The sequence below is a fragment of the Lutra lutra genome, chromosome X (assembly GCF_902655055.1).
Source record: "Lutra lutra chromosome X, mLutLut1.2, whole genome shotgun sequence".
In the NCBI taxonomy this organism is placed as follows: Eukaryota; Metazoa; Chordata; class Mammalia; order Carnivora; family Mustelidae; genus Lutra; species Lutra lutra.
In genome coordinates, this window is record NC_062296.1 from 37,250,105 (window position 1) to 37,263,063 (window position 12,959).

A 12,959-nucleotide genomic window follows, 5' to 3' on the forward strand; every position below is an offset into this window, starting at 1 on the left:
CAGCCTTGTTACGGAGAAGACCCAAAGGTTTGTGTGGAAGATCAGTGTATGGATCAGGGAAAAGTAGAGCTTCTTTGTTTGAGGGAGGTTTTAGAGCCTGTTTTTATCCTTCCAACAACCTCTAAGGCCTTTTTCTGAACCATATCTAAGCACAGTTTGGCAAATCCTGGACTTAACAGCTTCTAGAGTTATACTGCATTATCATCTAGTATCAAGGAAGGGGGCTTAAATCTCTTTGTGCCAATCTCTAGGTATTTCTTGTGCACCTGCTGGATGCTGTCATTCTACTACAGGGATACAGAAAAAGCATATGAATCTACCCTCAGATTTTCATTTGGGGTCCCTGGATAGCTTAATCGGTTAAGCATCTGCCTTTGGCTCAGGTCATTATCCCAGGGTCCTGGGATTGAGACCTGCATCAAGATCTCTGCTCGGCAGGGAGTTTGCTTCTCCCTTTCCCTCTGTTCCCTCCCTGCTTGTGTGCTCTCTCTCTCTCATGCTCTCTCTGTCTCAAATAAATAAACAAAATCTTAAAAAAAGATATTATCATTTGATCCATTTTCTTTCCAGATCTAGTATACAGTTGTGAAGCTGGAAGACAGAAGTCTCGTTTCCTTCCATTTGTTATCTGTTACCAACAAATCGGCCATCAGAATTCTGCATTTTATCCAACTGCAGAGTCTGCAATGGGCCAGCAGGGAAATAAGGGAAATAAGTATATGGGGTTGGCTGTTCTTTTATGACATCCTCTGGCATTTTACCCTGGCTGTGTTCCTATCGGCACTTTATCCAGGATCTCAGTTCAGATTGTGTGTCTTCTGGGAGCCAGGGGTAAGGAAAACGAGAAAGCTGGAGAGCACCTCTTCCATTCCTTTTGGGGAGCTGAGTGGGGGAGTTGGAGCCTGCAGCAGCACTGAGCCCTTCCTCCTGTAGTCTCTTTTTAATGGAGGCTGGAAGGAAGAGAATCCTGTGACACTGAGGCTGATTCCAATTCTGAAGTGGGACATGCCCCAGAGTCCAGCAGGACCCTTCTGCCTTCAGCGTGCGGCCAGGAGAGCCCTAGTGCTTGCAGGAATTGATCACTTCTCTCTGGGGCTTCACTGCTTGAGAGAATGAAGTACGGTGTCCAGATTCCTCCAAATAAATGTACTACCCCTGATGGAAGTTCCCACTCCCTGGGCCCTTCCCTTGACCAAAGATTGTCTATGTTTGTTTTTGACTATCAATTGCTTTATTATTCCCTCTCTTCCAGTGGTTCAAGATGTATTTGTTGGGCACCTTCTGTTTGCTGCTTACCTCTCCCTTCCATCTCCAATCTAGGAGTCCTTGGTATCTCCTTATTACATGTGGCCCATGGTATTTATTAGTTGTCTTGTGTGATGGTCTTATCTAGCTTTCTTGAAAATGCAGAGTACATCTCCTACTCTACTCGCAGGCCCCAGAGATCCTGGGGCTAAATTCACCACATGCTAGGAATGCTAGAAATATCTGTGGGACTGACTCCAACCTCTAGTGCCCACAAAAGCAACGGTTGTCAGACTGGCAGGACTCCCTCAGACACAGGAAGACTAATTATTTCGTTCTACTTTCGGCAGCTGAAACCAATAGCTTTCCCAACACATCTTACTAAACTGGATCACTGCACAAATCTGATTCCCCACTTAATGTTGGCTGATCGCTAACATATGTGTCACTGGTTTTGGTCCCAAAACTCCATCGTTGCTGCCATGTAGGTAGTTTCAACATGAGTGAGCAAATAATCATTTTATGATCATTCAAGTCGGTGCACCAAGGGGCACAGCAACCAGTTGGGAGAATGAACAAACAAGCATTCATCAAGATAGTCAACATTAGAATAATGTAGGCTCGGCAGTAGGCTTGTGGTTTTTCATGATATCACAGCTGTGCACTGGGGATGTGGGCACCCACAAGAAATGCATGTTTATCAACTGTTTTCGTTCCCATAAGTTGGAAGCAGAAGTTTTCAAGTTGTCCTTTGCAATGTATGTTTAGCTTTTCTCCTGGAGTTAATCTCAAATATTTCCCTTCCTAGAGACTCGTAAATGAACACACCAGATTTATATCTTCAAAGTCGACACTGACCACTCACCAAATGGAAAATTTTCCCTTTGAAATCTGGGTCCAGAGGAATGTTGCTTTTCTGGATTACAGCCCATCTTATTCTGTGTGTTTGGTGCCTTGTGGTTGTATAGAATCGTGGTGTCCTCCCTCAAAGAGCTACATTCTCATTGAGAGCTGGCCCACACATGTGTAAAATCATTAGCTAAAACCAGAAAGGGCCAAGTGCCTGAAATGCTGTGGTATTACTGAGAATTAAAAAAAGGAGCTAGGGGGCACCTGTGTGGCTCAGGGGTTAAGCCTCTGCCTTCGGCTCAGGTCATGATCTCAGGGTCCTGGGATCGAGCCCCACATCGGGCTCTCTGCTCAGTGGGGAGCCTGCTTACCCCCCTTCTCTCTCTCTGCCTGCTTCTCTGCCTACTTGTGATCTCTGTCTCTGCCAAATAAATAAATAAAATCTTTAAAAAAAAAGGAGCTAGAAGTTCAGCCCAGTGACATATCCTCGTTGACTTACCTGGGAGAAGAAGGCTTCCTTCACTGAGCTCCTACTTAGTAAACTTAGCCTCATTTAATTGTAATCATGAACTTTTCAGTTCATTTTGATGTTGACAACAACCCTAGCAGGTAGTATTACTCATCTCCATTTTTACGGATGAAGAAACTGAGACTCAAGATGGGGAGAGGCAAAGCTGGGATTGGAACACAAGTCTGGCTGACTCAGAGCATGCTTTAGCTGTCATCTCATGGTATCAGCTGGACAAGACGGGGCTGACAGGTCTAAGTCAAATGCCAGAGGTTAATTCCAGAGAATTCAGCTAAGGTAGGAAGGAATGAACAGGTACCCCCTGGAATAATGCAGGTGGAAGATATTAGGAATCCAGGCAAGGGGCTCCTGGGTGGCTCAGTCGGTTGAGTGTCTGAATCTTGATTTCAGCTCAGATCATGATCTTGGGGTGGTGAGATGGAGCCCCACATCGGGCTCGACACTCAGTGCAGAGCCTGCTTGAGATTCTCTCTCTCCCTCTGCCCCTCTCCCCACTCATGCTCTCTTTCTAAAATAAATAAATAAAATCTTTTTTTTAAAAAAGGAATTCAGGTAAGAAAACCACAGGGTTGGGGCCCAAGTTAAAAAAAAATGTGGATACCAACGGGTAAGAAGCCAGGTAGAGGTTTTGGTGTCAAACAGAACCAAGGCCCCCGGAGTGAGGCAGATGCCTAGTACTGAGCCAGTCTGTTGTCTTTTGTCTTAACTCATCCCTGTTACCCAGCTGAGTGATAACGCCTAGCACATTTGCCTGGGATATTTTAAAATGGTGATCAGGATTCCTGGAAGAAATAGACACTCTACCTGAAAGGGTTGACTAAACTGAGTGGCGTGAAGGATATATTTAAAGGATGTAAGCATGATTCAGAGGAACAGCAATGGATTGCCAAGCAACTAACACAAGAGCTTTGGCTGCCCCTAGGCCCAAAGGGGAAAGAAAGAATGGTGATACCGGAACTGGATACTGGTCAGATCTGGAGCCACGGAGTAGGGGCTGCTCAATGAAAACTTGTAGATAAATGTGGCCATTGTCAGAAATATGGCCAGGGAGGGATTGCATGGGGGAAATAAACAACCTGTGTTCTTTCTGCTCCTGTTCTTTGATCATCTGCCTGTGTCTCCCAGTAAGGAGACACAAGGAAAGGGAGCCTCAGCGACACTGTCCATAAAGGTCAGCCTCCGAAGGCACAGATCTGGGGGAGGTGGAGCGTAGATCTTCAGGGCAAACAAGAATAGCTGTTTCCTTCGGGAAGAAAATGTTGACGACTTAGTAAGCTGTTCCCAGTTTAGTTCACTCTAGACTTACACTTTTATATCAATAGACTATCTCCTACCACCACGATAAGAATGAAAACGCATCAAAATTCTATGGAGCATTTTCCTAATAAGAATTTGACAAAAGCTTATTTCCCCCAATAATGCGAAAGATTGAATTTCGAATGTGTGGCACGCTTTCCTCGAATTATTAAATATCCATGGCTGGCTTTAAAACATGCACGTGGGAAGGTAGGAGTCAACCTTGTATGGACCCGTCCAGATTTCTGGGCTTTCAGGTCATCTCTTTGCTCCATACCCAGCACATAACCCACTCTTGATGACAGATTTTAAGAGATCTGTTCCCACCGTAAAAGTGGACTCTGTGCACCGTGGAAGCTCAACTTCAATCGTGTGAATGATTGCTAATTCCCCTGGCAAAACAATGGTCTCAGTAGCAAGTATGGAGAAGAAGTGCAGACACAGGGGTGGTGCCGTGGAAACTGCTTCTGCTCTGTTGACCAATAGCCAGCATCCTTTCCTAGGCAGAGCCGTATTTTTAAAAAGCCCCAGGCTTTCCCAATACAGAGAGCCACACCAGGCTGCCCGGGTTCTGGTCTATTCTGAGGAAGTCCCAAGGCCTGGCATGATTCCCTGATGGTAACCCTTCAGCGGCCAGCCAGCTAAGTCCTATCTGAGTACATCTTTGTACCCTGGGAAGAGGAAGTTGCACCCCATTGTGTATCCCATCTCTTCAGGCTTGATCCCTTTAGTTTCAGCACGGGTCTGGTTAAAACATCGATCCTTCTGGGGGCGGTTGGGAGGGGGGTCCGCCTGCGCTGTCACCAGCTCCATACACCTGAGTGTGGAGGAAAGCTCTAAGAGAATGGTTCTCACAGGGCAAAGGGAGTGGACAAGGAGCCAGAGGTGGGCAGCATACTTAGTTTTTCTTCCTGGGGAGCTTGTCAGGGTAGGTCGGAGTCCTGTGGCTGATGTGATCCCTTCTTTTCTCTTGGAACAGGGCCAGCCCGGACAGCCAGGGCCCAGGGGCCCACCTGGCCTGGATGGCTGTAATGGCACTCAAGGAGCTATTGGATATCCAGGCCCTGAGGGCTATCCTGGGCTTCTCGGACCACCCGTATGTTGCTGAATCTTTGTCGGTTATTTCAAATGGTTTTCTTTGCCTTTCCCTGCTTTTATGGAGACCTCATTAAGCATCTGCATCTAAAGAGGTACACATGCTCCACTTCTCAGAGGGTTTTTTTTTCCTCTTCTTCAAATGATGCTTTTAGAGCTGGCAAGACTGTGAAGAGCCTCTAGTATATTTCAGAGCAAAGTACACACTTGGGCTATTTGATTTGTTCCCACATCAGATGACACTGGAAAATGCAGTATTTGGAAGGCTTATGTGAGATCATGGGAGCTCTGATAATGACCCAAAGGGCTTGGCAGGCTTGGTCTAAACCAGTGATTCTTGACCAGGGATGATTTCCCACCCCAAGGAACATTTGACAGTTACTAGTAACATTTTTGGTTGTCACCACTCAGAGTACACTACTAGCACAAGACAGCTTTCCTCCAACATCAAGGAGTCCTCTGTCCCAAAAGTGTCTGTAGTGAGAAAAAATTGAGAAATCCTACTCTACACTGACATAGTTTGCCCCCTTCCCCCTCCCCACCCAAGCCATAACCCTTTGTCCCAGGATTGATAGAGCATTTTTTTAGATCCTGCTGTCACCACTTTTATTTAATTCTATTCATCCAGATAGGGATCCAATATTTGGATCTAAAGGATCTCTAATAGATACGGTGCCCTTGCAAGGTTGTTTTTACAAACAACTGGGAAGAGGAAAATAACACATTCAAGCCCATTATCAACCTTACTTGAAATAATCTAAGCTACTAAGGGTACTCAGGTGATGGATTTAGCTAGAAATCATACTATTATACAGATTCTGTAGCTACATGAATTAATTGACTTTTTTTTTCAGTATGTCTTATTCCAGTGCTATCCCACATTCTTTTTTTTTGTTGTTATTATTAAAGTATAATTGACATATAACATTATATTAGTTTCAGGCATACAACATAATGATCTGATATTTGTATACATTGCAAAATGATCACCACACTAAGTCTAGTTACCATCTGTCACCATACAGAGGGACAAATTTTTTTTTTTATGGTGAGAACCTTCAAGGTCTCCTCTCTTAGCAACTTTCAGGTATGCAATACAATACTATTTACCCTACGGGTATCCAGCTGGCTCAGTCAGCAAAAAATGCAACTCAACTCATAATCTCACAGTTTGAGCCCCACATTAGGGTATAGATATTACATAAAAATGAAATCCTTAAAAATACATTATTTACTATAGTCACCGTGCTGTACATGGCATCCCCATGACTTCCTTATTTTGTAACTGGAAGTTTCTGCCTCTTGATTCCCTTCACCCATTTTGCCCATCCCCTTCCCAGTCTCCCCTCTGGCAACCACCAATCTGTTCTCTCTGTCCCCAAGATTTGTTTTGTTTTGCTTGTTCATTTATTTTGGTTTTACTTTTGATTCCATACATCAGTGAAATCATATAGTATTTTTCTTTCTCTGTCTGACTTATTTCACTAAGCACAATGCCCTCAAGCTCCATTCATGTTGTCGCAAATGGCAGGATTTCCTTCCTTTTTTTTTTGGCTTTCTTAAGGGCTGAGTAGTATTCCAGTGTGTGTGTGTGTGTGTGTGTGTGTGTGTGTGTGTGTGTGACATCATCTTTATCTATTCATCCATCAATAGACACTTAGGTTATTTCCATACCAGGATATTTATACCAAGAAAACAAAAACACTAATTCAAAAAGATATATGCCTCCTATGTTCATTGAAGCATTATTTAGTTAGTATTTTATTGGAAGAGCATCACCAGTGCCTTCAGTGACAAAGTTGTGGGTGTGGGTATCTGCATAAGAGAGACAGACAAAACACAGGTCTCATATCGGCATAAAGGACCTTGATATCTAAAGACCGAACCAAAATGCAGCGGGGGTGGGGGGGTGGAGAAAGACGTATTACCTACATAGTATGAGCTTGTTTGGGTCACAAAGGGCTCCAAATACTGCCATGGCAACAGAAGAGGAGAGCAAATCACATCTGTGTTAAGAGAATGGAAATCCAGCAAAGTGAGGAAATGCTGCCCCCAAGAGGGAGACAAGAAATCTTGAGGTAATAAACATTCCGACAGCATAAAGGACAAGGGTAAAACCTAATTCTGTCCCTAAGCCTCCCCTTAAGCCTAAATAGGAACTTGGGCGTAGATTTTATTAAGCTGAACCCTTACTAACCCTGCTGAATTGTGAGTGGATATTCTGTCAAGCTTCTTTGATGAAAGGAGCGGCCATAAGAATAAGGGGAAACAGGAAACGTTAGGAAAGAAGGTGCTTTGGGGACCCACTGATTCTTCCATCACACCTATGATCTGTGAATTCAAGGAATCCATAATTCAGCCAACTTCTTCAGTCCCCGAAGCTTACTCCTATCTCTCATACTAACCCTGACTTCCCCTTAGATATAGGGACATTGATTTTCCCCACGAGGACAAATTTTAGCAGATGTTAGCCAGCGTCTGCCACTGAGACGGTAAAGTCTGGTTTGGTAGTCAGGTTTGGTGTACTTTGACCTGTCTTCCATGTTAACACCTCTTAGGCCTTGAAGCTGAGGTTTTGTGGCAGAAGCACAGATGGAGATGGTTTTGTAGACATCTTTTAACCCGGAGGGTCACAAACTGGCCTGTGTGACCCATGACCGCGGCTTGGTTTGATATTTTTAAAGATTTGTGCGGAACAAGAGAAGCAGAATACAGGACAGAGCCCAGAGAAGGCCCACAAAGCTTAAATTCTTTACTATCTGCCTCTTTACCGAACTTCTTTAAGCTCAGTCGTAGCTGGGGGCCGTGTCACTGACATAGCTGTGAGGGGTGGAGCAGATGAGCGGGAGGCTTCCCAGTGACACGTGTGTTATATATGGATGTTCCAGTCAGTGTTCTGAACAGAGTCAAAGTCCCCTACTTCCTTTACAGACTCCTGACTTGGGAGTTGGGGAGACAGCCATATAATTTTGAGACTCAGCACCCATTTGGGGGATGTTCTTTTCCCCTTAGCACAGCCATAGAATAAACCACATGGTTCCAGGCTCTCAACATTGGGTCCTCTATGTGATCAGATCATACTGTTTAAAACTCTGTGTGTGTGCATGCATTTCTTCACAAGTGTTTCTTATTTTATTCAGGGGTTTCCTGGGCGGAAAGGCTCTAAAGGCGAACCTGTCTTTGACCAAAGTACTTTCAAGGGAATGAAGGTAAGAGCCTCTGAGGCAGGCAGCTAAGTAGGCTGGCTATAAGTTGAGTTCCCTGGGACTGGGCCCAGCTGCAACAAGACCGTTCTGAGAACTAGCATCTGTGTCTCTATTTAAGCAGCAGACCAAGCTAGATTTAAAAGGGATCTGGAGCTTTTTGGTGGTGGAAACACTGGCAGAAATGTTTGCAGCCATACTGTCAAAGAGATTTGCTTTATAGGATCTACACCCAAAATAAGAGACAGATTAGCAAACAAACAGTTTGCATGGGTATCATTTTCCTTGACAAGCCAAAACATTTCCTGAAGGCAGATACCTTTTGTTTACCCTACAATCCTTGATGTCTGCATACCTTGGTATGAAGCCATGTTATGTCTCTGCCCATCTCAACATGGCCACCGGCCCAGGATGCTGGCTCCGCCCTTTTCTGTACCTGTATGCCAACCCGTTACCCTCACCAGGCCCCTGACTGTCTGCAAAAATTGCCCATCAACTCTGCAGCTGGCTGGAAACCTCCATCTTTTCCTAGAATTGACCAGAACCTTCTGTATTCTTGTGACTGTACTCTTGGTGTATGCTACCTGGAAACTCTGGTGCCCAAATGATTGACCCCTTGCAGAGTGGGAGGTGAGCTTGGTATTATTCCCTTGGTAGCAGGTGGGAATCGATGTGCCCAGCATCTGAAGGAAAGGTGCACACACGTTCACTCAGCTGAGGTTGGCACCTTTCTGTCTTCCATCCATGCACAGAAACAGAAACACTACAAATCCATTTGGAAGGTGGTGATTGGGGCGGGTGGCTAAGAACTGGAGAAGTTACAGGGTTTGGGCTCTTGGCTTAGATGTCATGGCCAAAGGTCGAATGGTGGGCTTCGAAGGGAGCTCATGATTATCAGATTCGTGTTGCTCATTTTACAGGTAGAAAAACTGAGGTACACTGGGGCTATGTGACTTGCTTAGACTCACATAGCCCATTTACCAGAGAGCTAAAACCCAGGCAGTGCTCTTTCCATGCAGCAGAGAGCTGATTTTTTTTTTTTTTTTTTTTTTTTTGGACCATAAGCCAAACAGGATAAGACTAGCAGGTGTCAAAATATAGCCATTGTCACAGAAAGCTTTGATTAAATAGCTTTGCCAAAAATCACGGAGACCCTGGACCCTGTGGAACACAGCAATTTCCACAAGATGGTTACATTACAGATTCATACAGTGACTTAAGATGCTGCAAAGTAATTAAAACGTAATCAGAGACTGTATGCTCTGTTGATTCTCCCTTGAAATGTCTGATTTGCATTGTATACATATGGGAACAGATTCTCTGGGGATGAAGGCACACGGGAAGGTAGCTTTGCTCTCTTCCAAAAAGAGCACGAGAATCACCAGCCCACAGAAGCAGTTTCTAATTGATAAGTTCCTAGCAAAGGTGAAAATTAATTACTCCAAGTAAAATATAAAATCCTGTTCAACCAAGGCTATAATATGTGTCTTCTGGAGTCCGGATTTTTCTTAGGAAAAAAAAAAAGTAAGTGGTTGAATATGCCCAATTCATGCATTATTTAAAACACAAGACCTTGACAGAGGAGACCCGAGCCATCAGCAATGTATTTTTCTGCTCTTGAAGTATAGGTCCGTTATCTACAAAATAATAGTGCAGGCTTAATTAATCTCTTCAGTGTCCTGCCTTTGTCTGTTTCTCAGGGGGAGCCTGGGCTGCCTGGACTGGATGGAATCACTGTAAGTTGTCATTTCTGGGTGGAGTGCTCAATGTTTGGTCGGCAGTCACTGCGGGTCCCTTTGCATTCTTTTTTGCCATGGCATTCGAAGGTCTTTGTATCCAGACAGTTGAGGTAGAATGGGTCACGCGGTTTCCAGGTGATAAAGTTCTGAAAGAGTCGTCTGTCCGCTTCAAGTTACACAGGGAGCAGCCTTCCAGACCCTTAGGCCAGGGACCTGCATACTCCCAGTGATGCATTAAGAAAGAATTTCGCCTTTTGTTCAACAAGCATCTACTAACTGTTCTCTGTGTGTTCAGAATGCTGAGGGTTGAAACAAAAAAAGTGGAACACTCTTCTGTGAAGGCTATTCTGTCTAGAACTTCATTTTAGGAACTGTTAATAATTGGGAGTCCATGTGAGGCCATGAGTTGTATTAGTAAGAACTTTCTGGGGCACCTGAGTGGCTCAGTTGGTTAAGTGGCTACCTTCAGCACAGGTCATGATCCCAGGGTCCTGGGATCGAGCCCCGCATCAGGCTCTCTGCTCAGCGGGGAGCCTGCTTCCTTCTCTCTCTCTCTACCTGCCTCTCTGCCTATTTGTGATCTCTGTCAAATAAATAAATAAAATCTTTAAAAAAAATAAGAACTTTCTGTTTCCTTGAATTGCCACGTCATCATTACTTTCCTTTGAAGTGGCCTCGGAAAAGCCCTTTCTTTCTTTCTTCTTTGCTATGTCAGGGTTCCTGCCTTTCTTCTTTCATTCCAGAACCACCATTGAGCTCCTACTAGCCTCAAGGTGCTATGAGTGATCCCCAAGACAGTGCAGACAGGGTCTCTGCCCACCCCCAACCCCCTCCGAAACACACACCAAGATGTGAAAAACTAGTAGGACCGTGCATAAAAATTTCTCACCAGCTTGGAAGAAGAGATGCTGTCTGCCTAAAGGTACATCATGGGAGACTTTATATCTAAGATGGAGAAGGTAGCCTCTGAGAACTATGGGTGATGTTTGGACTGGCCCGCATTGGGAAGAAGTTTCTAAACAGAGAGAGCGGTGTGGGAAGATGTAGGCAAGAAACAGGACATGTGTAAACACGCTCACGAGCAGAGGTGAGTGAAGATTGAGGACATATGGGTCAAAGCAGGATTCTGTTTCCTTAGGACCCTCTGAACCCCTACTTTCTCATGACTTCGATTAGCCTCTCCATCACTTACCTATCACCTCATTACCACCCCTCCATTTTTATCGGGCCATCTATTTCCCCATACCGTCTTTCTCTTAGATTTTATCGTCTTGCTTGTAATACTGTCATTAACCACCCAGTTTCAGATAGTTTCTCATTTCCCATCTGCATTTCTCTTTGACCCACGGAAATGTGCGTTGTTTGATTTCCCGATATTTGGCAGCTTCCCAGCTATCTTTCTATGGTTGATTTCTACTTTGATCTCAGTGCAGTTTGAGTGAACACTCTGGAAAATTTCAATCCTTTTAAATCGGTTGAGGTTTGTCTCGTGGCTCAGCAAACGAAACTGTCTCATTGAGTGTGCCATATGTTCTTAAAGAGAATGTGTTCAGCTGCTCTGGGGTATAATGATCTAAAAAATGTCCATCGGTTCCGGGTAGTTGACAGTGTTGTTTATATCTTCTGTGTTCTTACTGATCTTTTAAATCTAGTTCTAGTAAATACTGAGGGAGGGATGTTAAAATTCTCCAAGTATACTTGCGGATTTGTTTCACTTCATCAGGTTGTGTTTCATGTCTAAGATTGTTACGTGTTCTTGATGAACTGACATAGTTTATCATGACAAAATTACCCCCTCTTCATTTCTGGTAATATTCTTTGTCCCAAGGTCTACTTTATTTGATGTTAATGTAAGTTTTTTTTTGCTTTCTTTTGAAGTTTTTGTTTTTTACATCACTTTAATGTAAAAAATGTTCAAATATAGAGCAACAGGGAGTGAATTTTGCTGCGAACACCCATACCATTAATGTTTTACTATACTTGCTTTATCCCACTTCTATCCATCTATCCGTCTCTATCCATCCATCAATCCATCTTATGGTTGATGCATTTCAAAGTAAATTACAGACAATAGTGCTCTTATCTCTAAATACTACAGCATGCCTATCATTAGCTAGACTTCAATATATCTTTGCAGTTTTTCTTTTTATGTCAAAGTTAAAATAAACAAATCCTAAATGGTACATTTGCTGAGTTTTGACAAAGACGTATGCCTGTGTAACCCAAACCCATCTTAAGGTATAGAACATTCTCTTCACCTCAGAAAGTTCCCTTCTGCCCCTTCCTAGTCAATCCCTGTCCCCACACAAAGGAAACCACTGTCCTGATTTCTCTCCATCATAGTTCAGTTTTTCCCATTCTAGAACTTTATATAAAGAAAATAGTATAGGGGCGCCTGGGTGGCTCAGTGAGTTAAAGCCGCTGCCTTCGGCTCAGGTCATGATCCCAGGGTCCTGGGATCGAGCCCCACATCGGGCTCTCTGCTCAGAGGGGAGCCTGCTTCCCTTCCTTTCTCTCTGCCTGCCTCTCTACCTACTTGTGATCTGCCTGTCAAATAAATAAATAAAATCTTTAAAAAAAAAAAAGAAAGAAAAACATTTAAAAAAAAAAAGAAAATAGTATAATATGTAGCCTTTGGGGGTCTGACTTCTTTTACTTAGCACAATGCTTTTGAGATTCACCCACACTGTAACATATCAGTAGGTTGTTACTTTTCATTGGTGAGTATTTATTCCACTGTATAGATGATTCGGTTATTTATCAGTCCTCACATCAATGGACACCTGGGACATTTCCACTTGTTTACTACTATGAATAAAATTGCTATGAACATTCTTGTGTAACTCTTGTAGATGCATATTTCCAATTTTCTTGAGAAACTGTCTTTTTTTTCTGACTTTCATAAAAACTTGCCTCTCTAGGGTCCACCAGGAACACCTGGTTCCCCAGGAGCTGTAGGACCCATGGGACCACCAGGATTGCAAGTAAGACCAATGTAAATCG

The 12,959-nt window shown here is 43.7% G+C and overlaps 1 protein-coding gene across 4 annotated transcripts in view; it reads left to right on the forward strand.

Annotated features, from left to right (window-relative positions):
- The window catches only part of COL4A6 (collagen type IV alpha 6 chain), a 274,461-nt gene that overhangs the window by 216,135 nt on the left and 45,367 nt on the right, over window positions 1-12,959 (forward strand). For all 4 annotated transcript variants that reach the window (XM_047715185.1, XM_047715188.1, XM_047715187.1 and 1 more), the window contains exons 6-9: window positions 4,899-5,015; window positions 8,155-8,223; window positions 9,918-9,953; window positions 12,878-12,940. In XM_047715185.1, coding sequence (XP_047571141.1) covers window positions 4,899-5,015; window positions 8,155-8,223; window positions 9,918-9,953; window positions 12,878-12,940 — 285 coding nt within the window. The remainder of the gene's footprint in view (window positions 1-4,898; window positions 5,016-8,154; window positions 8,224-9,917; window positions 9,954-12,877; window positions 12,941-12,959) is intronic.